General features: G+C 38.2%; 1 protein-coding gene across 5 annotated transcripts in view; it reads right to left on the bottom strand.

Annotated features, from left to right (window-relative positions):
- The window catches only part of DOCK9 (dedicator of cytokinesis 9), a 133,616-nt gene that overhangs the window by 17,116 nt on the left and 92,407 nt on the right, over positions 1–24,093 (bottom strand). For 2 of the 5 annotated variants that reach the window (XM_063304808.1, XM_063304809.1), the window contains exons 35-43: positions 22,333–22,447; positions 20,042–20,108; positions 16,669–16,716; positions 13,868–14,004; positions 7,335–7,450; positions 6,334–6,471; positions 4,306–4,488; positions 3,329–3,442; positions 1,179–1,394 (exon numbers count right to left, since the gene is read on the bottom strand). In XM_063304808.1, the coding sequence (XP_063160878.1) occupies positions 1,179–1,394; positions 3,329–3,442; positions 4,306–4,488; positions 6,334–6,471; positions 7,335–7,450; positions 13,868–14,004; positions 16,669–16,716; positions 20,042–20,108; positions 22,333–22,447 (1,134 nt within the window). Of the gene's footprint in view, positions 1–1,178; positions 1,395–3,328; positions 3,443–4,305; positions 4,489–6,333; positions 6,472–7,334; positions 7,451–13,333; positions 13,378–13,867; positions 14,005–16,668; positions 16,717–20,041; positions 20,109–22,332; positions 22,448–24,093 lie in introns of all 5 variants that reach the window. The other 3 variants (XM_063304811.1, XM_063304812.1, XM_063304810.1) reach the window with 2 other exon arrangements.

The following is a 24,093-nucleotide window of genomic DNA, read 5'->3' as shown; positions in this document are numbered from 1 at the left end:
AAAAAAGTTTAAGAAATACTGATCTACAGAATGAAAGGGAAGGGATGTTTACCAGATTTGTGGATGACACCAAGCTAGATGGGCTGGCTAACACAAAGAACAAGATTATAACTCAAAATGGCCTTGATGGGCTTAAAACATTGGGTTAATTCCAAGAGGATAGGGTCTAGCTATGACAAATGTAAGTCTGACCATCTGAGCAGATAAAATCAAATGCATAGTACAGGACTGTACCATGAGAGACCAAGTCTAGTGGTGGCATGTGTGTGTGAAAGGGATCTAGGAGTACTTGTGCCCTACTAGCTGAACATGAAGAAGAGAAGCAGTGTGATGCACAATTAAAAAGAAATCTGAGCTGCATGAACAGAAGAAGTTTTCAGATCATGGGAGGCAATTGTTTCACTGTGTCTAGCCATCACACTTTGAAATGGATATGTAGCAGCTAGAGCAAGTTCAAAGAAGAACTACCAGGATAAGAGGCCTGGAAACCAAGCTGAGTGAGAGGAGATAGCTAGATGGAAGGGAGGTATAATAGTGGTCTACAAGTATCTATGAGGCTATCATGACCAAGAGTGAATCTGATGAAAATGAGTTTGGGGCAAATACCAGTGGAAAAAGAGATATTCAAGCTGGATATTAGGAGGACTTCCAGATGGCAGGAACTGTGATGGAACAGTGTGCTTAAAACAGTCATGAGCATCTCTTCAATGGAAATATTCAAATTAGAACTGGCTAAGTGCCAGTCAGGGATGGTTTAGTAAATGCCTGCACTCTGCAAAGAGTTGGACTAGATGACCGGTAAGTTAGTAAATTTATGAAAGTTACGCTTCCGAAATGGACACATAAAACTCAGGATAATAAGGGTGAAGTAGTAGAAGAGCCCAATTCGAATGTTCTTCTGATAAGAGGCAAACAATGTTTAGCACTAACTAAACTACAGGAACTTATTTCAGAAAAAATGACTATCTCAGCAGATTAGGAGATCTGACTGTTCTTCAAAAACAAGTATATAGATAACACAACTTTTTGCTTAGACTGAAATGAAGTTTCCTACATTTTTAACATTCTTGCTGTAAAAAAAAAAGAACATGGATCAAATTACTTCAACTTTTAAAAAAATTATGAAGTAGTACCATGAGATCACTTTAAGAAACCCATATACTTTCTATTTTGCTTACCTCTGAAAAATCTCCATTTTTAACATGAATTTTTGCCATGCTATCCAACCATGTTTTTCTCAGTTCGGGTGTACTAGCGTAAGACTTTGCCAGACTATACTGAAGATCTACTAGCATTTCTGGATCATTTTCATGTTCCTTCATTTGTGCTGTAGCCATTAGGACTGTACGGATGCGTTTCGTCAAATCTTTTACATCAGAAGGAAACGTAGTATGCTACAATTGAAATAATATGATAAATGAAGTGAGCACAAAACAAAGGCCACAAAGGAGGAGTAAACTGATTTGTACACATCCAATATAGACGGAAGTCCTCTTCAGGCATTTGCCTGAATGCCTGAATGCACACAGATGAAAGCAGAGGGAAGATGGGTGCATATGCTGGTTCCACTCCATACTCTCTTCAACTTCCATGTGTTAAGTTGTACTCTGAAGAAAACAGCTGTCTGCATGTTCCAGAATCCTGCAGTATTGGAGATTCAAATCATGCAGATACTCTACAAACATTTAAGCAACTTCAGGTAAAATGCCCCTTTGACCTCTTGGCTGAACTTGTGGATTTCACAGCCTACAGAGACTCCTGCAGGAAATAATCAGTGAGTCAGTTCACCGACTGTTGTGCTGGGCTGTAAACTTATAAATCTGTTCACAGACTTTTGTCAGAGTTACAGAGAGTCAGGCATTTGCAGCACTGAAGGTTTCAGCAAACAGTCCATATTCAGTATCAGTCTTCAAGGGATGAGATTATTTGACTGTGAAATGTAAAAGATGGTGAAAGGGAACCTAGACAAGAACAAATTTATCTTTGAATTTTCTCATTGTTTGGAGGTATTTAAAGCACTAGGTGTCAAAGAATAACCTTGCCCATATTGTAAATTTCTCTCAGTAGGACTGAATTTCCATATACAAAGTAGCAGAATCTTTTTGGAGTTCACAGATGTAGTAAGACTGACTACACTGCTGAGGTTCAGATTGACATATAGTACTTGATGTTAACAAACCTTACGTTTCTAGAAGTCTTATTGTGTTGCTTCCCATTTAATAGAAGAGAGTCTTAGAATAAGTCAGTAAGAAGTACAGCCATCTGGGCAAAGTTGGGAATAAATGTCCAATAGTAGGCTGCAAATCCCAAGAACTTCTGAAACTCCTTCACATTACATGGTTGTACTTGAGTAACATGGATTGAGTCTTGGCTAGTCCATCGCTAAACGATACCAGAAATATGATAAACCAAGAAATCAACTTCAGAAAGATCAAAAGCACATTTTTCCAACTTGACGTAGAGATGTCCCAGATGCAACTGAAGCTATACAGCCTTAATTTTGTTAGGATCCCATCCTGCAAATGTTCAGTTCTCATCTGAAGATTTTTCCTGTTAACAACCATTCTTCAGCCTGGTTAATTTCTGGCTCTCTTCCTCTTGCCACCTGTATTCTCAGAAGTAGGTGAGGGGATGAGGTTTCTGAGACTTCTGTATGAGAGTTGGGAATAATATAGCTTGCATCTTATTTTTCAATGCTAGTACTCGGCTTAGTTGCTTGATATTTGACATGCCACAGCTTGATTCTCTTCTGAGGAAGATGATGCTTCCAGCTGAGCCCTGACAGTGGAGGTCGAAGAGAGCAGGAAGTGAGACTGCATGCACAGCTCTGTCTTCTACTTTCTAGTTCTCAAAGGTAAACGCTTGAATATGATACTAATTCACAGAATTCCTTTCCAACAATAATCAAGAGGAACTCAAGGTTCTCAACCCCTTATTGCATAGTGATCACATTGTACTATGTTGCTTGTATTCATGCCTGATAGTTTTATACTGTTTCCTTCAAAGTAAAACAACTATGTTACAGGATAATCACATATGAATTTACATCATGTTATATAGTAATTTCTAAACTGATTCCTTAACAACATCTATACAAGATTTTACTCATATATTTATTTTTTAGATATCAAGAATAACCATTGTTTCTGGATATCTAACCTGAAAATCTAAAACATATCTAGTTTCCTTTTGTATTTGTCTGTGGGACATTTAGTTCTTTGCTATTATGGTATTCATGATCTGTAAAGATTGTTTTGTCATTGGAGCTTCTGTAAATGCCAAGGGAATGGAGCCAGATATTTAATATAATAACAACCATTCTACAAACCTTAATTGTTTTGTCACTGTTTGCACAGTTATTAATGATGGAAAGAGACTGCTGAAATCTGGTTCCTCCAATTCCAGCAACTTCTGCAATCAGCTGACTCACAGAAATGATAACCTATTAAGATGCAAAAGCATAATTTTGGTCACTGATCAATATTCAAAATTCAAGAATCTGTACATTATCTTACAGCTTCAACTTGGAAGCATACATTATAATTTAAATTAGCAATCATAATTTTCCATACAAGTATTGCTTTTAAAACAATATTCATATCAGAAACTGGTGCATTTATTTTTTTTCCTGCTACTTAACATTTATTTTGCAAAACTCATTGCTACATTATAAAGTCATATCATATCTTACTTATTAAAATAACGTTTTTACAATTTGAAGGCAGGATTTAAAAATGGGTAAAATTAACTGACTTTCCAGATGATATACCAGAAATATACCAAGTAATATACCAAAAATATACTAAGTAAGATCTTGGCCTCCTGAATATATCTGATGATAAACCACGTATGCCTAATATCAAAGTTGGAATTCCTTCAATAAAAGATCAGAATGAAAGGTCAGCCTCCGTCCCTCCCTTCTGAGAAAAAAACTTTTGAGACCTGCAGTCTTGCAAAAGAAATTGCATGATCACTGAAACATAAAATAAGGTAGGCTATGCTATACTACATAAATCTGCTCTGCAGAATGTCAGTTTGCAAACTGAGTAACAAAATTTCCCAATTTCCCATAATACAGAATTATGTAAATATAAAACTTACTCTTTGATTAATAAGGATTGCCCTTCTGTATTTTTTGTTTATGACAACAGAGCAACACATGATAAAAAAGTGTGTGTGTTTGCATGCATAGATACATACGCTTATAATCTATGCACTATCTCCATTTGTTATATGTATTTCAGTGACAATAAATTCTCATAGTTTTATCTTTATGAAACAAGTGAAACAACCAAGTATACTAACTTGTAAATGTGTCCTTACAAATGATTTCTTTTTAGTATAATCAAAATTATTCTTCATTAAGAAATAAAGTAGCTGTGAAGCTTCAGTTCGAATTGAACTTAGTTTGGAATTGCAGCACTTCAAAATTTCGCAGCACAGTGAAGAACACATATCAGCTCGCCCTTCATAAAATGTAGAAGGGAACTGTAGAGCAGAGAAAAAAACATTTTTTCTGTTAAGACCAACTTAACAAAACAAGGAGGAAATCAAATCATAAGCAAAACAAAGGGTTTTTTAAAATATATTTCTGAATGCATTTTCATGGTTACCAAAGTTGAGCAAAATAAAAAGGATGTGGGACATTAAACAGAATGGAAATTATTTCCACATCAATTATAAAAATGGAATGTAAAATAATTTTATTTATTTATTTACATTGATTGTATGCCATTCACTCCCACTCCAATATTAGTTTTATGCAGTTCATAACATAAAATATAAAACACTCCATATAATCTTAAATACACAGTGTAAAATACTGTGTATTTAAGGTTATACTTTAATACTGTGTATTAAAATACTTAAATACACAGTGTAAAAAATTCAAAAACCTAATAAATACAAATGCCATGTGCCTGCAACCCCCTCTTTCAACCAATGGACACCCTTTCTCCTGAGCAAGATGGAAGAGGTAGATTTTCAAAACAGGTAGATCTCATTCCTGAAGGATGCTGCTGATTGCATTTCCCCAGGGAGGGAGTTGCAACAAAGAATGCCTGCCTCTGGGGCACCTTCAGATGACCTTTGTAGAGATGGGACCTGGACAGAGTTGACTGTATTTGATCTGGCTGGACAGACAGATGACTACAGGGGAAGGTGATCCCTCAGGTAGCCAGGTCTGGAGCCATATAGCATCTTAAAGGTGACAACCGGCACCTTGAATCATACCCAGAAGCCAAATGGTAAAGCTGTCATACAGTATACAGAGATGCACCCATCACTGCCTGGGCCGCTGCATTCTGCATCAGCTGTAGTTTCTGGATGTTCTTAAAGGCAGCCCCATGTATAGTGTGAGGAGGTGACTACTGCATGAGCAACCATCAGCAGGGTATCTCGATCCATAAAGGATCACAACTGGCCACATGGTTAAGCCTATAAGTATGATCTTTGACCCATAATAGAATATAAGAAAATACAGTAATACTGAACAGCATTTCAGATCATAAAATGGAACATTTCACACAACGATAGTAAATGTTATTAGCCTGACTAGTCAAAATCTAGACATCCAATCTGTAGCTTCTGAAGGGGAATTACACATTTTTTAAAACAATCTTCCTCTCTCACTGCCTCAGAGCAACTATTGATGACCTGACTGAAATGGCTGCTTTATTATCTCACAAGCCACATCAAAGCATAAAATATGAACTAAGGGTAAAGAGGGACTCAGGCCCAGATATACCCCTCCATTTCCCCAAGAAAATGTAAAACAAAGTTTGATTACCACAGCCTCATTAGGGAGCTACTGTTTCAAGTGACTCATGGTGCTCTGAAGGGATCTCTCTCCAGGTCTCGGCCTGTGACGTACACAGCCTGGGGAGCTATCAAGCTTTCAGATCAGATATACTGTACTTTTCTGCAGTGTTAATCAAATGGAGAATCTGCATAACCAGACTGACAAATATGAATACTAAGGCTCACCCAATTTAGAATCTGCGCACTGGCCCTCTTATTGGACTGGAGTGTTCAGTTTACTGTTTATGAGACATGCTTCACCGAAGTCAAACAGTACCTTATTTAGAATCTAGCAGTTAGTTTCTATGCTGTAAGTCCACAAAATTGTCAGGATGCTCCTGATTATAGCTATTCTGCCATCTAAAAGACAGGCTTTGGAATTTCGAACAGAAGTAGCTTTTGACTTAAAATGTAGATCTATGATACGGGGAAAAGCACTTAACCAATTCTTTACATGTAGAGAAATAAATAGCAAGTGAAATCATAAAGCAATACAACATGCACTATCGAGGAAATAAAATTAAGACCACTTACCTTAAAAATTAATGTCCTTAGTGCACTGAAAACATTTTTTAAAGCTGTTTCTGACTGATTTTTTTGTAGAAAGCAAAGGTATACATCAAATACTTTTTTCATCAGGGGATTATGGCCATCGTCCTTCAACAGCTGATTCTTAAAATTAAGAAAATGTGTATTTTGAAAAAATTAGAATTATTTACATTAAGGCCCCTGCACTACTGTATAGATCCACTAATCAATTATCTTTATGATCTGCATACAAAACAATTCAGAAACTCATAACTATTTATTTATTTTATTTTTATCCCACCTTCATTATTTTTATAAATAACTCAAGGCGGCAAACATACCTAATACTCCTTCCTCTTCCTATTTTCCCCACAACAGCAACCCTGTGAGGTGAGTTGGGCTGAGAGAGAGAGTGACTGGCCCAAGGTCACCCAGCTGGCTTTCCTGCCTAACCAAATTTGCAATATCCTGATTAACAACATATGGATATATTAACAAGTTGTATTTTTGAAAAAGTTTATTATATTGTCAGTTGACAATGACTGGATTCAGAGAAGTGTACAAGATAAGTCTCGATTTGTGTACCTGAATAGTAGTTTGACTCACTATGTGCCAGTGTACATAGCAAACCTTTTTCAAAACCATTAGTACTGGGAATTCTATTAATCAGCAGAAGTGCTGATTAACGTTATCACCTTGATTGACCAGACTGTCGCTGGACAGAGTCCTGCTGGTTGCAACTCGTATTAATTGCTAAAATCTCAACAGCTAGGCAGTGTGCTTTTGTTAGTTTTTTGGTGGGCAGCTGGAAAGGGTTTAAAATGTTGTACGGTATAATACAAAGACCCTACATTTAGGAATACCACCAAGGAAGCCTAAACACAATTGTAAAAGAAAGTTCTGGAGCAGGAATATTTCCATCTGTAAAATAGTACAGTTAGATACTGTTTTCATGTTTTTAAGGAAGATCAGTATTAATACACAATTGTACATATCTAAAAACATACCTTGAATGCCATTGTGAACAAAGATAAAGTATCCAAAATTGTAAGACCCACTTCAGTGGCAATATTGGCTTCAAGTAAGGATTGATGAAGAACATCTGCTTCTGAATGGCCATAACCTGCATAAATTTGAAGTAGCTTTTACTTGGATCATTTTTATTTTGTTACAGAAATATAGAGCTGCATATATAGATAGTAAACAATTATTAAACAAGATAATGCACATAATATAATGCATATAACATTGCATTTACCTTTATTTCCTTATTTTCCAGAGAAGTTTAATATAATACTAAAGGTAACAATGCATTGGTGAAAGGTGAAAGGTCCCCTGTGCAAGCACTGAGTCACGTCTGACCCTTTGGGGGGACGCTGTTTTCATGTTTTCTTGGCAGACTATAGCGGGGTGGTTTGCCATTGCCTTCCCCAGTCGTCACCTTCCCCAGCAAGCTGGGTGCTCATTTTACCGACCTCGGAAGGATGAAAGGCTGAGTCGACCTGAGCCGGCTACCCGAGAACCCAGCTTCCGCTGGGATAGAACTCGGTTTGTGGGGAATTTTTGGTTGCAATACTGTGGCCTACCACTCTGTGCCACACGAGGCTGTGTATTACAGTTCCCTAAACAATAATGATAGGTATTAATAATTCTAGATTAGTTTGTATTTTGTAACTACCAGAATTTTTTTTCAAAAATTATGACACACACTTAGGTAGCCCTATAGCAGTATTTCCAAATCTGTGACATGTCCTTTCTTGTTTATTAAATTAGAAAACGAAGGGTGGATATGAGTCCAAGATTTAATATTTGTTTATATACAAAAATCTTTATGCTGCTTACTCCATAATTTTTAGGCAGCTAGAAACAGTCACCTTTAGAAGAAAGGTGTTTTAATTTTATTAATATTATTAAGAAACCTGTGTTTCTTAACAGACATCATTCTCGGGTTAATTTCTGAACAAAGACTCATGCAGAGATGCACACATACTGTAGCTCCTCTGAGAGCAAACAGTTCTACTTCAAATCTTTGAATAGTTTAATTGTATTGAAGATGGAAAGGAAGAAGAAAGCAAAACCACAGCACTGAATCAAGCAGAGCCTCCTTCCCTGGATTCAGTTTGGCACACACAGCAGTTAGGCTGCAGCAGAGTTTAGCCTGAGGGAAACACTGCTTTCACGCATAAACATCTAATGATTAAGAATTACCTTGTTTTTTATATAGTTTGTTTTTCAAAAATCACTATTTAAGTTGCTGCCTTACATATAATCAAAGTAATTTATGAAGTGAGTATGTTTTAGGTTAATTAGCTTGCAGTTCCTATATTACAAACTTGATAGGTGAAATCAATTCATTCCTAGATTTATTTATTCATTGTTGCACTTGAACGGAATGGTCAATGAATTTTATTGAGATACTAAAATAAGTACGTAAAATGTAGCATAGATAAATAACATAGTTTATTCAAATAATGTAAAAATATACATATTAAAAAAAGATAAAATGCAATTCTCCAAGTTGGCACACACCAAAAGCAAGCCACTTTATGAGCGATGCGGTTACATTCGGCATTTTTAAAGAGAATCAGAGGCACAACTATGTTGTGGATTCTGGACTAGTCACAAAGTTGCTTCAATGGGATCCATCCAGAAACAAAAATATGGTTGTGCTTCTGTTTGCTATCTCCCTCTGCATTTTCCTTTCAGGCACAGGAACAAGGCAGTGGAGACACAGGTACAAAGAAACAGGCAGTAATCAAGTTTACTCCCACTTGATATTATTAAAAGGCATTGTGTGAAAGCTTTAGTTAACCAAAAATAATGGTTTGATGATGTCCATCGTATATGAAAAATTGCAGCTTGGATTCTAAGGAAAGGAAATGGTATATAAATAATTGTCAAATGAGATAAATAAATTTTAAAAAGAAACATAGATGGGTTCTGTGTTTGTGAAACTAAAAGGAAAGGGAAGAATGACAAAGTAAAAAATAGAAATCTAAGTGCATAATTTATTGATTATTATGAAAGACTGAAAAATTCACTGATGGGCTGATTAGACATTCTGAATGTGGGATACAGTACGTCACGGTTTAGTAGTGTCAAAAGTGGATCAGTAGGTCATTGAGATATGTACAAATGGAAGAAAGTTTATTATAATCTCATTAATTTAAAGAAAGCGCATGATAAAGGGAAGAGGCTTGAATTACAGAACATTTTGTACAGTGTTGAAAGTTGGTTGCTGAATGTGATCAGAGCAGTATACAACAGAAATTATGCATGCATGAGAATAAATGGAATGGTTACCAAATGGTTGAACAATGAGCAGACAATAAGATAAGCGTATATGATGTCCCTTTAGTTGTATATATCTATGGCTAAGCATATAAGGATGCCTGTGGTGACATTAGGATGTGAATGTATATTTTTGTACACAGATGCTGCTGCATTGTTGGCTCTGAACCAGAATGATCTGCAGTGAAAGTTAGATTGTATGATGCAACAAGAACAATCTGAAAATTAATGTATCAAAGAAAAAGGCTGCTGTGTTTGACAGAGAAAATGCATTGAATAATAGCAAGTCACATAATAATGACACAAAACCAGAGGAAGTAGATGAATTGTGTATCTTCCTAACATGTTTACTAAAGATGGAAAAATGCAGAAATTTTAAGACATGTAAATTCCAGTAGAAACGACAAGGTCTATTGCAAGGAATGTAACAATATACAAAGAAATGAAAATACCTGTGTATAAGAATGTGCTTCTGCTGATTTTGTTATATGGATGTTAGATATGACAGATAAAACAAAAAGGTCAGTTGAATGCAAAGGAAATGGCATACTTGTGTGTGAAGAGTAACAAATACGGGTCACAAATCCTTCCCACAGTTTAGGTGTTTAGGACCGATGCGGTGTTCCAGCCACCTGTGCTCTGCCCCAGTGCCTGGTCATCAGAGCCTCAAGGGCTCTCACTTTCTGGCTGTTGTTGCTGAATGCATGGTCAGCCTGTAATAAAGTTCCACTCATCCACAATCTAATCACTAGTGAGAGGGCCAACCTTGCACGTATTAGTGAAACCTGGTAGGTGTGAAAGGGAGACGGCCCTTGTCAGAAATGTGCCCTCAGGGTTCTGTGTGTGGCATGAGCCATAGCTCCGAAGTAGGAGCAGTAGTGTGGTGACTGTTATCTGAGAGACGGGTAGCTTCCAGGGTCTTTGCTGCAGATAAACATAAGTGAAGCCCTGTTTGTGAAGTGAGGCTGCAGGGATCAGATGACACTGCTGCTATCATACCAGCCTCCCTGCAACACAGCAGCTCCCTACCCGAGCTGCTTGATGCTGCAGCCAGATTGACAGTGGAGTTTCCAAATGTATGGCACTGGGGAATTTCAACATGTCTTCTTTAGGTGCAGATTCAGAGGCAGCTTGGAAGTTCATGGCAACCATGAGTTGACCCAGATTACCAAAAGTCTGACTCACAGCAGGTTCACATGCTAGATCTGTTTTTTGCTCAGGATGATGGCCAACTATCTGAATGTGGCAGATGTTACTATCAGTCCCTTGTCATGGTCTGGTTACTCCCTGTTAGCCTTGAAGTTCTCTCCAGCAGCACCCCACCACTGGGAGGAATGACCTATTCAGTCAGTCTACCGCAGGTGTCTGATGGATGCAGATGGGCCTCAGAGGGACTTGGGATTGTTTCTGAGCATCTGGTTCATGGTTCACCTGAGGCCTTAGTCCCTGCTTGGAATGAGAGGATGACAAGGGCTTCAACTGGATCACACCTACAAGGACTCTCTGTGTATATGGATCCTGGAGGGTCCCCTGGTTTTCAGAGACATTCTGGGTGGTGAAGCAGTATAAGTGATCCCTAGAATGTCCCTGGAGGAAAACAAAGAATGAACCCAACTGAACATGAGTAAAAGACTTTCTTGAGGATGATCTTATGGCAACAAGGGTTCCAAAACATAATTATTTTTCTGTCCTTATCTCATCTCCAAATAGCCCTCTGATGGCCCTGTTTAAGGTGACCCAGTTCCTCCTGGGCAAGGAGGAACCAGGGGAGCATTTACAGGGCCACTGTGAGAACTATTCCAGGCATTTGTTGGATAAAGTTGCTTGTATTTTCTCAGAGTGAGAGTCTGGCTGTCTCAACTCAAATTCCTATGGAGTTGACTGAGGTATAGTCTTGCTTGGTGGTTACTTGAGTAGAGTTTGGGCCTGATGAAGTGGTCTTGCCCTTGGGATTTTGAGTTCAGCTGTCTGTATTTTAGATCCATGTCCCTATTGGTTGGTTATGTTTTGTGGTGGTTCTCTTCTTCGAGGTTGGTTCCAGCTAGAGTTGGTGGCAGTAGGGAGAGGTCTTGCCATAGGCCCCCTGCTTTGCAGGGTGCCACAGGCTCTACTGTCTTACCCTCCTTTTCAACATCTACGTGAAGCCTCTGGTGAGATAATCAGGTGGCACAGTATTCTGATGATATTCAGTTGCATATCTCTGCCGTGGGCAACTGAAGTGATCTCTGAGCTTGGTTGTTTGCTTGCAGATGTTTTATTACCCAACTAGGGTTATCATCACTGATGACACTGATGATGTTACCTAGTTGGGTAATGAAATGTCAGCAAGCAAACAACCAAGCTCAGAGCACAACAAGAACTCTATGGTTCAATCTTGAGCTACACTCTCTTCTACTGCAATCAAGTGATGCCACTGAATTTATTTCCCAGTGTTTGGAGGCTGTGAGGTTCTGGAGGGGGATTGCTGCTCAACCCAGGCAAGACCAAGAGGTTATAGGCTTTGAGGCCTCTTGCATCCATAGATTTTCCATTGTTTTTTAATGGGGTAGCACTGCTATTTCATCTCTGTGCAATTTGGGGGATCCTCTTAGTTGCATGGTTCCTGCTTGAGGAGCATATGGCAGCTGTGGCTAGGAAGGTCTTTGCCCAAATTCATCTTCTGTGCCAATTGTGCCCATTTGTGAATCATGAGGCCCCGTTAATAGTCACTTATGACCTAGTCACTTCCCTGCTGAATTATTGTTCTACATATGCACTCTATATGGAGCTGCCCTTAAAGAGAATTCAGAAGCTGCAAGTGGTCCAGAATGCAGTGGTGTAGGCAGTTTGGGGTGTTCTATAGTATATACATGTCATACATCTTCCCTGTGAGCTGCACTGGATCCCAGTTGTATTCTGGCCACAATTCAAGATGCTGGGTGTCATCTATAAAGTCCTACATAGCATAGCACTAAGTTATTTGAGGGATCACTTGTCTCCAATTGTTTCTGCTTATCCTCCCAGTACCGACAAGGTAGGTATGCTCCAAGTCCCTTGCTTAAAGCAGAAGACATGCCTTACTTATCACAGTGCCTGCCCTATGGAACATCATTCCCCTCAAGAATGAATTAAAGTGGACCAGATATAAAAGTGAACGATTGGTACAAAGAGTATATAGATACGATTTGATCATGAAGAGAATAAATGATCAAATTGCAAAAGAAAGGTATGAATGGGTTGAGAGGAAGAAGAAAACTGAAAAAGCTGGATTTTGATAGAAACTTTTGCAGCAATCTGAGTAAGACGTTTGAAGAATAAAAGCAGTATATGGACATAATGAAAGCAAGGATGGTTTACAAGGATAGATACAGTAGGTATGGAAAAATATAGCAAAGGGTCTTGGTGTAAGCCAGTTTTAGCTAGGTTTCTTTTCCTTTTTCTAAACCCTTGCCTTTAATTTATTTCACTTACTATTGCTTCATCTTCTTCTACACTCTACCAAGTGCTGTGTACCCTAAAAGGGAATAATGTGACAGAAATATATGGGTGTGTAGGTATGTGTGTCTATGTGCATATATGCATACATTATTTCAGCAAGCTGCCAGTTCTTGACTTGATATTTTACATAATTAAAAAATTGCCTATTGAATGCTGTTCTTACTAATAAAACTGAAGTATCTCCAAAGATTATTTCAAGCAGTTCCAACAAAATCTGACTGTAACCTCATTTTCTTACCATTGTCTACAGAAATTCCAAGCAAACTTGATATTTTTCTCACACTGAAAACACAGAAAAAGTCACTTAATTACTGTGTGCTTCTTCACATCCAAACTAAATCATGGACTTTACATTTTCATAGTATTTTCATACTACTGCAAAATATTTTCTCTTAAACTTTATGTCAAAACATGGTCACATGATCAACTAAGCACGCTTCCCCATTTTAAGAGGACTCAGGACAAACTGTAAACTGACACAATTCCCAACGGCACTTACAAAATAAAATACTTTCAAGATGAACACCACAGAATGTAAATTTGTAATTTTCGAGTCTGTATTGAGTATTTTGAATATGCATTAAAATGCTGTGGTCAACCATGTTCAACATTGTGTTTCCATTTGGCTTTGCTGCTTTCCAGTGAGCAGATTCATGTTGTGGTTTGACCTAGAAAACTAAAGTCCATGACATGCTCTGGTGTGGGTTTTGACCTGCCCCTGGTGTTGTGGTACCAGATGAGATTTCAGCTGTTATGATGTCATGGAACTTACTGTGGCTAAATGAGAGAGAGTTATCCAGGCTGCTCAGCTGCTGTAATCTGGCATGCATCATCCCTGTTCTGTTACGGGAAACAGGCAATGTCTGAGATTTTCGATCATGAACTATGGGTCCCAACCCCTCCTGGTTCCTGCAAGATGAGTGAAATGGGACAGAAGCAAAAGTTAAACATGTTGCACTGCAGCATGAGAGGGAGAGAGTTAGTTAAGCAGCTCAAGCAAAAATTCTACTAGAAGATGAAAATACAAAGTAGCCTATTGTATATTTAGTTAATGTCCATGTGAACAAATCCAACCAGCCAAAGCAATTATATATGGCCCGCAATATAGAGAGAATGTGACTCGTACAATTTAATTCCTAACCAGAAAAATTTTTTAAATGTTGGATGGTCTTCAGAAAGTCAGCCATGGTAGTCTTTAAAACCAGACTTAGACAAAAAGATTAACTACTTCACCAACCAGTCCTAGTTTTACATTGATTAGCAGAAATAAGTATTTCACAAGTACCTCAGGAGGTTGTTTACATGTAAAAGTTAAAATATATTGTGGGTCATATGCATTTGTGAAAAAAAGTTAAAGGAAAGTCAGCAAGTCTTTAGTAAGAACACATGCAGTTAAAGCAGAATTAAGTGAAATGCTAACACCTATATCTTACCGAGGCAGGAAGGGAGTAGAGCCATACAGTTTGTTAAACTTGCCAGCAATCAAATGAAGGAAATAGAAAAGTGATCTGAGTTAGCAATCAGTACAGACTAACCTCCCAGTGTGTACCACCACCAGAGCTGACAAGAAACGAAAACCAATACCAGAATTACACACTTCCCTGTTACTCTGATTATAGGGTGTGTAAATATCGCATGCATTTCTTTGCTAACACATTCCTTTGGTGCATTTCAATGTGTAAAGTTAATATTTGTTTGTGAATTTCTTTTAAGCCCCCCCTCATAAAATCAGAAACATGCATGTTTTTAATTTCAGTATTTTCACATGCTGTTTGGATGATGTATTTTCTGTGCAATAGCCATTATAATAATTAAATCAGTTAATTTATTCTTCTTTCTAATACAAGAGCAAATCCTGGGAATAATAGCTTGAACTCACAGAAATTATCACTATATTTAATATACAGTATGGTAATGCAATCATTCTTGTGATTCAAGTCCACTGTGCCCTCACCCCAAACTTTATTAGCACAAACATTCTCATCACCTGAAAATTAAGACCCAACCTTCACAATCAGGAAGTCTGAATGCAAATCTGTTACCTTGGACTCTTAACTTGAGATTGCAGGTGAAAGCTCTAGTGCTGGAAACCAGAACGTAAAAGATGGGTAATCTAAACATACTGCGCACATGTTTCTTGGATGGGGGAGTTCTCACCTGCAGTCTGAAGTGATACTGCCCAGACACTAATTTGGCACCTCTGCAATTTCATAAGAACAATGTTATGGAGCAGGCAAACATAACTGAAAGTGACCCAATGTTTATTGAAGATAAACAGTGTTGATTTTCAGAATATCAATTAACTTCAGAAAACATTCTTCCACACACTTGCAAGGAATTGCCATTCAGATAAAGAGCTAAGGAAAAAATCAGCAAAAATTCAGATGGGGTTGTTTTAAATGTATTTGAGCAGAACAGAAGAAAAACGCAACACATCGTTGTATTCAGTGCAACAGAACTGAGTCCTGAGGAAGTAGAGAGGGCTCTCTGCAGTGTCACTGTCAGTGCCACCACATCCCAGTTGGATCACTGCTAATTAAGGCTTCCCATGAGGTGGCAGGAGGTTGGATATGAGGGATAATCAATGCTTCACTGAGTGAAGGGGTATTTCTATCACCTCTGGAGTAGACTGTGCTGTGCCCCCTGCTCAAGAAGCTGTTGCTCAATCCAACTGTTTGGGGTAACTTTGGTTGTGTCTCCAATCTTCTTTTTAAAGGAAAGTTTATAGAGCAAGTGGTGGCCCTGCAACTGCAGAAAGCCCTAGAGCAGTGTTGCTCAACCTTGGCAACTGGAGTTGAAGTCCACACATCTTAAAGTTGCCAAGGTTGAGAAACACTGCTCTAGAGGGTACCAACCCTTAGCAGTCAGATTTCAGGCAAGGTTCAGCATGGAAACTGCACTGGTAGTGTTTCTGAATAAGCTATGGAGAGACCAGTACCCTGACATGGTTAGCTGCCCTGGGCCTCTTGGGAAATAGGAAGCATACAAGCAAAATTAGGTAGGAAAACAGGTAAATAAAGTTGTGTGTCTATAATAAGCAATTCAATCAGTAGCAAATAATGTGAACCTGCAAGCAACAGGCTCATTCCAGAACTATTTGAGGAGGCTACTTTTTCAATAGTAAAATGCTCTACTATTTTATGTAGTCACTGAAAATTGGTATCAAAGCATCAAAGATCAGTCTCTTTAACAGTGGTCAGGAATGGGAGACACATATGATGCTTCTCTCAGGCTTCCTACAGAGTTAAGAAAATATGTGAAGAAGTATGAATGATTTACTGGTAACAATAATTCAGGTACCAAATATTGTATTGAATATGCTACTTTCCTTAGTCAAACATTCTGTAATCTCGATAGCTATAAGAATTAACACAAACTTCTATGGCTAGACATCAAAAAATGTCAAGGTGAAGCAGAAAAACAGTAAGGAGACACAGATGACATGTCAGACCACTAAGTCGAATTACTTACCTACTTGCTATGCATTTTTCCAGTGTTAGATGGATATTATTCAATCAAGATTTTAAAGCATTTTGTTGCAATAAAATAACACACTTAACTTATACACAGTACCTGGCAATGTATCGCTTCCCCATGTACTGAAATTGATGCAAGCATACTCTGCAAAGAACACAGTAAGAATTATTGTAGATTTCATCTTCAAATATCAAATGCTGGCCACATACTGTATAAAAATGCTTTCCTTCTGGGCTGATGGGAGGAATCAGGTAGAGAAATGAGACAGATTTTCATTTGGTCTTTATCAGGGCTTCCCTTATTTTTTTTTTTAGGGATAGCTGAATGAATGGATGAATGAATTTACTATTTTAGGTTTCTGAATTAAGACTTCTTATTTTCTTCCAAGATTTCCTGTGGACACTACTGGAGTTATACATACATGCATACATATCCAGTAATTATTATTTATTTATTATTTAAATTTATATCACCGCCCATCTCCCCCAACGGGGGAGTATTAATAATATAAGCTGCCTTTCAATAAAATGTTCAGGACACCTTATAGCTACATGAAAGTACAGTAAAAAGAGGTGTGGGGCCTAAATGAAATTAATGAAAGGAAATCAGCAAAATTAATTTCATATTGAATTTCGGAAGGATATAGGCTAAAGGTGATTGATGATGGATTGATGATGGCAGCATAATGGAAAAACTAAAAAGATAGTCAAAATGGGAATGGTGCAGAGAAGCAGTGCAAAGAAGAAGTCACCCTGATTTAGGTCCTAGTCCTGGTTAACTATCCACAAACTGTGCCAATGTTAGAGCCAACATCAAAGATAATTCATATGCTATCTCTTGAATTAGATATTATGTCACCATATACTTTTATAACTGAAATGTTTACGATATTACAACATCATATACAACATTTATCTTGAATTTTACATTTAAGATTTATATTGTGTTTATAATAGGGTAACTATACAGTTCCAACAACCTAAGAGACGGCTTTATACATGGACTTCACCAGATGGACAACACTGAAATCAGATTGACTACATCCTTTGCAGCCAAAGGTGGCGGACATCTATACAGTCGGTAAAAACAAGACATGGAGCTGACTGTAGTTCAAATCACGAACTTCTTCTTGCACAATTTAGGATCAGACTAAAGAGATTAGGGAAGGCCCACAGATCAGCTAGATATGAGCTCACTAATATTCCTAAAGAATATGCAGTGGAGGTGAAGAATAGATTTAAAGGACTGGACTTAGTAGATAGGGTCCTGGAAGGACTATGGACAGAAGTTCGCAACATTGTTCAGGAGGTGGCGACAAAATACATCTCAAAGAAAGAGAAAACCAAGAGGGCAAAATGGCTGTCTGCTGAGACACTAGAAGTAGCCCAAGAAAGAAGGAAAGCAAAAGGCAACAGTGATAGGGGGAGATATGCCCAATTAAATGCAAAATTCCAGAGGTTAGCCAGAAGAGATAAAGAATTATTTTTAAACAAGCAATGCGTGGAAGTGGAAGAAGACAATAGAATAGGAAGGACAAGAGACCTCTTCCAGAAAATTAGAAACACTGGAGGTAAATTCCAGGCAAAAATGGGTATGATCAAAAACAAAGATGGCAAGGACCTAATAGAAGAAGAAGAGATCAAGAAAAGGTGGCAAGAATATAATTCCTTGTCTCTTCTGGCTAACCATTGGAATTTTGCATTTAATTGGGCATATCTCCCCCTATCACTGTTGCCTTTTGCTTGCCTTCTTTCTTGGGCTACTTCTAGTGTCTCAGCAGACAGCCATTTTCCCTTCTTGGTTTTCTCTTTCTTTGGGATCTATTTTGTTGCCGCCTCCTGAACAATGTTGCGAACTTCTGTATAGGAAGGATAACAATATCGGGGATAGCTTTGACAGTGTGGTCAGTGAACTAGAGCCAGACATCCTGAAGAATGGTTGCATGGGCCTTGAGAAGCATTACTAATAACAAGGCAGCAGAAGACGATGGTATCCCAGCTGAATTGTTCAAACTCTTGCAAGATGATGCTATAAAGGTAATACATGCTGTACGCCAGGAAATTTGGAAAACACAAGAATGACCATCAGATTGGAAAAAATCAACTTATATCCCCATACCAAAAAAGGGAAACACTAAAGAATGTTCAAACTATCAAACAGTGGCAGTTAGTTCACATGCTGGTAAAGTAATGCTCAAGATCCTGCAAGGTAGACTTCAGCAATTCATGGAGTGAGAATTGCCAGATGTACAAGCTGGGTTTAGAAAAGGCAGAGGAACTAGGGACCAAATTGCCAATATCCGCTGGATAATGGAAAAAGCCAGGGAGTTTCAGAAAAACATCTATTTCTGTTTTATTGACTATTCTAAAGCCTTTGACTGTGTGGACCATAACAAATTGTGGCAAGTTCTTAGCGGTATGGGGATACCAAGTCACCTTGTCTGCCTCCTGAAGAATCTGTATAACGACCAAGTAGCAACAGTAAGAACAGACCACGGAACAACGGACTGGTTTAAGATTGGAAAAGGAGTACGGCAGGGCTGTATACTCTCACCCTACCTATTCAACTTGTACGCAGAACACATCATGCGACATGCTGGGCTTGAGGAATCCAAGGCCGGAGTTAAAATCGCTGGAAGAAACATTAACAATCTCTGATATGCAGATGATACCACTTTGATGGCTGAAAGCGAAGAGGAACTGAGGAGCCTTATGATGAAGGTGAACGAAGAAAGTGCAAAAGCTGGCTTGCAGCTAAACCTCAAAAAAACCAAGATTATGGCAACCAGCTTGATTGATAACTGGCAAATAGGGGGAGAAAATGTAGAAGCAGTGAAAGACTTTGAATTTCTAGGTGCGAAGATTACTGCAGATGCTGACTGCAGTCAGGAAATCAGAAGACGCTTAATTCTTGGGAGAAGAGCAATGACAAATCTTGATAAAATAGTTAAGAGCAGAGACATCACACTGACAACAAAGGCCCGCATAGTTAAAGCAATGGTGTTCCCCGTAGTAACATATGGCTGTGAGAGCTGGACCATAAGGAAGGCTGAGAGAAGGAAGATCGATGCTTTTGAACTGTGGTGTTGGAGGAAAATTCTGAGAGTGCCTTGGACTGCAAGAAGATCAAACCAGTCCATCCTCCAGGAAATAAAGCCAGACTGCTCAGTTGGGGGAATGATATTAAAGGCAAAGCTGAAATACTTTGGCCGCATAATGAGAAGACAGGACACCCTGGAGAAGATGCTGATGCTCGGGAGAGTGGAGGGCAAAAGGAAGAGGGGCCGACCAAGGGCAAGGTGGATGGATGATATTCTAGAGGTGACGGACCCGTCCCTGGGGGAGCTGGGGGTGTTGACGACCGACAGGAAGCTCTGGCGTGGGCTGGTCCATGAAGTCACGAAGAGTCGGAAGCGACTGAACAAATAAACAACAAATAACTGTACAGTGCACTAAACATTTCAACTTACTCTGTAATAGTAAAAAAATCCATAAGTTCTGAGATTGAGGCCTTGTTCCAATACGTAAACAGAGCATCTACAAAGCACAAGATAATAAAACTGTAATTAGATGGTACCATCACCTTTTCAATTATCTTTAGATTTAAGGAGCTAAAAGGAAGTTATAACCATGCTACATAATCTTCCTTTAAAACGACTTGCTTAACAATGAACAATACAGATGTACAATATAGATACTTTTCCTGAATCATTAAGAACCAAATTCAAACCTTTGCCCAGAAACAAATTGAGTTTCTATGCTACTGAAGACTGAGCAGAATTTGTTACTGATTGATCAAGACCACCTGTACTCAGAAACTGATTTATTTAACTCTATGTATTGTCAACTACTGAGGTCTCTCAGCACCTTACACTAACTGAAATTTAGAATCAAGACATCAAAAACAGTTAAAATGGCACTAAAAGTGAAAATGAAAACAGTAGAATTAACAACTAAAACTAACAGTTTAAATCAGCAGTTAAAAGCCTGCTCAAAAATATGTATTGAAATGGACTTCTTAGCAGTTGATAAAATGTTACCTCCTTTGAAATAGAGAATGCACCTCCATGTGCACACATAGAGATGAGATGAATTGCATCCCATGGTTCATCCCATGGGATTGAGGCTCAATTTGGGGACCCAGAAAGAAATTTGACACCCTACTTTCTTTGATCCTTCACAGATCTGAATTGCTTGACATCGTACCACTAGATGCCAAACAAAGGAACAGAGGATGACTTTTATCAAGTTGTTTACTTTTTTGCCAGAAGGCTTTCTTCCACTTCATTCACCTTTCATAATTGAATGCAATTTCCTTGGAGATTATCTGTATTATTTGTATTTGATTCAGTAATATTTTCTTCCAAATCAGATGCCTTTCCTATCCCAGTAGCTTTGTACTTTCCCCAGGATTTCTCCAATTCTGAGCAGTTACCAGAAATTGATTCAACAGATCACCCTGATGAACCCTGCAGTAGCTGTGACAGGTTTTTTTCTAGTGGTCCTCAGACTGGTTTGAAGTCACTGTCACTTTCTCCCCTCTTGGCTGTTCATTGTCACAGGATAATGACTGTCCCACCATCCAAACGTATCAACACTGTCCCTCGCAGTATGGACGGTGCAGCTTTTACATCTTGAACTGTGCATGCTGTTCCTTGTACTGTAATAGAGTATGTCATCTGAATTTTTTTTATTTTATTTTAATGAGACATGGCAGAAAATTTTCTCTACCTTTTTTCAGTCGTTTGTCATGCTGCAACTTTATATGAATACTTTATAGCCCTATGTTTTAAGGCAGCTGTTTAAAGTCAATTTAGCACGGTTTCAGCATTTCATTATCCTAATTTTTAAAAAATCTTCTTGCACCCCTTTACATTTTGGGTTTATGAAGGATCTGAATAAATTGTGATCAGCTATGGTTGTTCCTTGGAGTCTCTCTACCATACTGTCCACCCTAATTAGGCAACCATCTAAGACTTTGGCAACTGTCCTGTTGCATCTTCTTTCTGCAAAGACAGCCCTCACCTCAGCCAGAAGAGCAAGTGAATTGGTGTCTTTATTAGGCTCATCGTTTATTTTCCTCCCTCAACTGAATCTACAGTAGTTTCTCAGCTTCATGTAAAACTGAATTCAGGACTGACATGAATCTGTTTTGGATTGGGCTGCACTCCTCCAGAAAGGATCTGTGTGAACTCCTTGACTCCCAGTTACCATGAGGCTAGTCTGTGGACATCCCATGGATGTTCTTGAATCTGATTACCCTCAGCAACACTGAGGACTCAGGTACAATGATGAAAACCAAACACTGATGGAAACTGCTGCTATCCTAAATGAATGGACTTGAACAACTCTTTCTGACATAAATGTCTACTAGGCCTGGAATCTGGCAAATCTCAGGAAAAGCTCGTTCCAAAGTCCAGGTATTTTGGTGCTGAGGAATTAGCCACTCCAAGTCTTCAAATCCTGCACTGCAATTGATATAAAATTAACTGGTACCAAAGAAAGAAAAATAAGTAACACATTCAACACATTACTTTAAAGAACAGAAAAGCTACAAGAAAATATATATTTTACAGTGGCTGAAAAGAAATTGAGAAAACACAAGAAACTCAGTGCTGGGCATGTGCAGAGGCATAAGAGAAGGGATATTGTCCTGCCCAAAACAGCTCATATACAATTATCCAAATGGTTACTCTGCAGGCATGCAAATCCATTTATGTGATGTACATTGGCCATGATGAAAAATATATGCTTTGTTTACCTTCTGACATGCTTTTTAAAACATGAAGGAAACACATCAGTAAGCTCCTTATCTCAGCTTGATCAAGTTTATCACAACGAACAACAGAACTTCCTGAAATGCAAGCCAGTTGGTTCTGAAAAACAAGATATTTAAATATTAACATAAAAACATAAATGCAAGCATCCCAATCTCCCCAAAAGGAGACACAATTGTATTCTAACACTCATGTGTGAACAGTACAGATGATTAAGAAAATCAGCATACTGAAAAAACTGGACAAAACTTAACTTCATTTTATCCTTCATGTTTTGTACACACGTCATTTCTTATGTCAAATGTTCTTAAATATGTGATTGAAATTAATAATATGAACAAACTTTTCTGGGTCATTTTCCTGTATTCGCAGGGTTGGAACCACCCACATATCATCCAGCTTTTGGATGTTCTTTCATATAAAATCCCAGATCTGTATTGCCCTTTTATTTATTTTATTAATTTGTTAGGGGAATTTTTTTTTCTCCACAGTAACAATCCTGAAGGGTGGGGTAAGATGAGAAAGAGTGACTTGCTGAAAGTCACCCAGTGAAAGTCACCCAGTGAAGATGGACTTGAACCAGGACTTCCCAATTTCTAATTCACCACCTTAATCACTATACTGTACTGCCCTTCTAAACAGGTTCTTGCTTTAAAACAGTCGAGGGTTTTTCTTTCCTATAATTTATATTTGCATACAAAAGTCTTCCCCCAAGGCTCTTCTTCTTCAAAACAGTACTGAAATTATATAGCCTGGCCTCTTTCCAGCGAACATTTTTAATTCCCTCCATCTCTGTTCTCTGTATCTTCTCTTGTCTCTCAGCATCATTCTCTCTCTCAGAAGGATCCAGGAACGCAAGGAGAGGATGGGTGCCAATCTCATCAAAAGGTTAACAATTCCCTACCCATGATCTAAGGATAGAGCCATAATTCAATGTTTATGTGTTTCAGGTGTGAGACAAACCATGATGAGCTGTTAATTCTGAATCTCATATTTCAATAGCAAAACTGGAAGTATATACACACAAAATACCAATCAGTGCAGGGTGAAATTAGAGATTATGAACATAGCACAGCAAAACACGAAGAACAGAAAGAATCCCCCATCATTACTAACAAACTTTGTAAGATGTAAGAGTTACTTCAGCAGATAACTCAGGGTCTGATAGAGGAGTACTCAACACAGTGTAAACTTTTGCATCATGCAAAAACACAAATCCAATTCAAGCACATATATGCCTGAATTAATTCTTTAGGATGAAGTTTTTCAATCCTTCATCTGTCTCCCTTCATGAATTTGGCTTTACTTGGGGATTAACTTTGCCTTGTTCTGATATACTTATTTATTATTATGCTTTTGTTGATGTTGTATGCTGCCCAGAATGCCCAGCGGATTGGGGAAGGTTCTAACTACGTTTAAACAAATAAATGAACTGTTCCTTTTATCTTGGGGGTGAACCTATGCTACTGTGCTAACTGCACAGTCTCATACCTCGGTGTGGTAATAGCTTTCTGCCATGCATGGTGCTGGAAGAAAGCTCTATCCTCAATCACTGCAGCCCACTGGGAAATTTAACCTAAATACATCAACATGTCATGAACTTCAGAAAGGCTGCAAGGTCAATTAGTAAAGCTGACTACTACTCTGAAAATACATTAAATAGAAAAATATTTAAAGAGATTGGTGAAAGTTTGAAAATCTTAGCATTATTGTCAATTGTTTCACATTGGAAATTAATCCATTAG

The sequence above is a fragment of the Candoia aspera genome, chromosome 5, assembly GCF_035149785.1.
Source record: "Candoia aspera isolate rCanAsp1 chromosome 5, rCanAsp1.hap2, whole genome shotgun sequence".
Taxonomy (NCBI): Eukaryota; Metazoa; Chordata; class Lepidosauria; order Squamata; family Boidae; genus Candoia; species Candoia aspera.
This window is presented reverse-complemented; position numbering and strand designations above follow the sequence as displayed.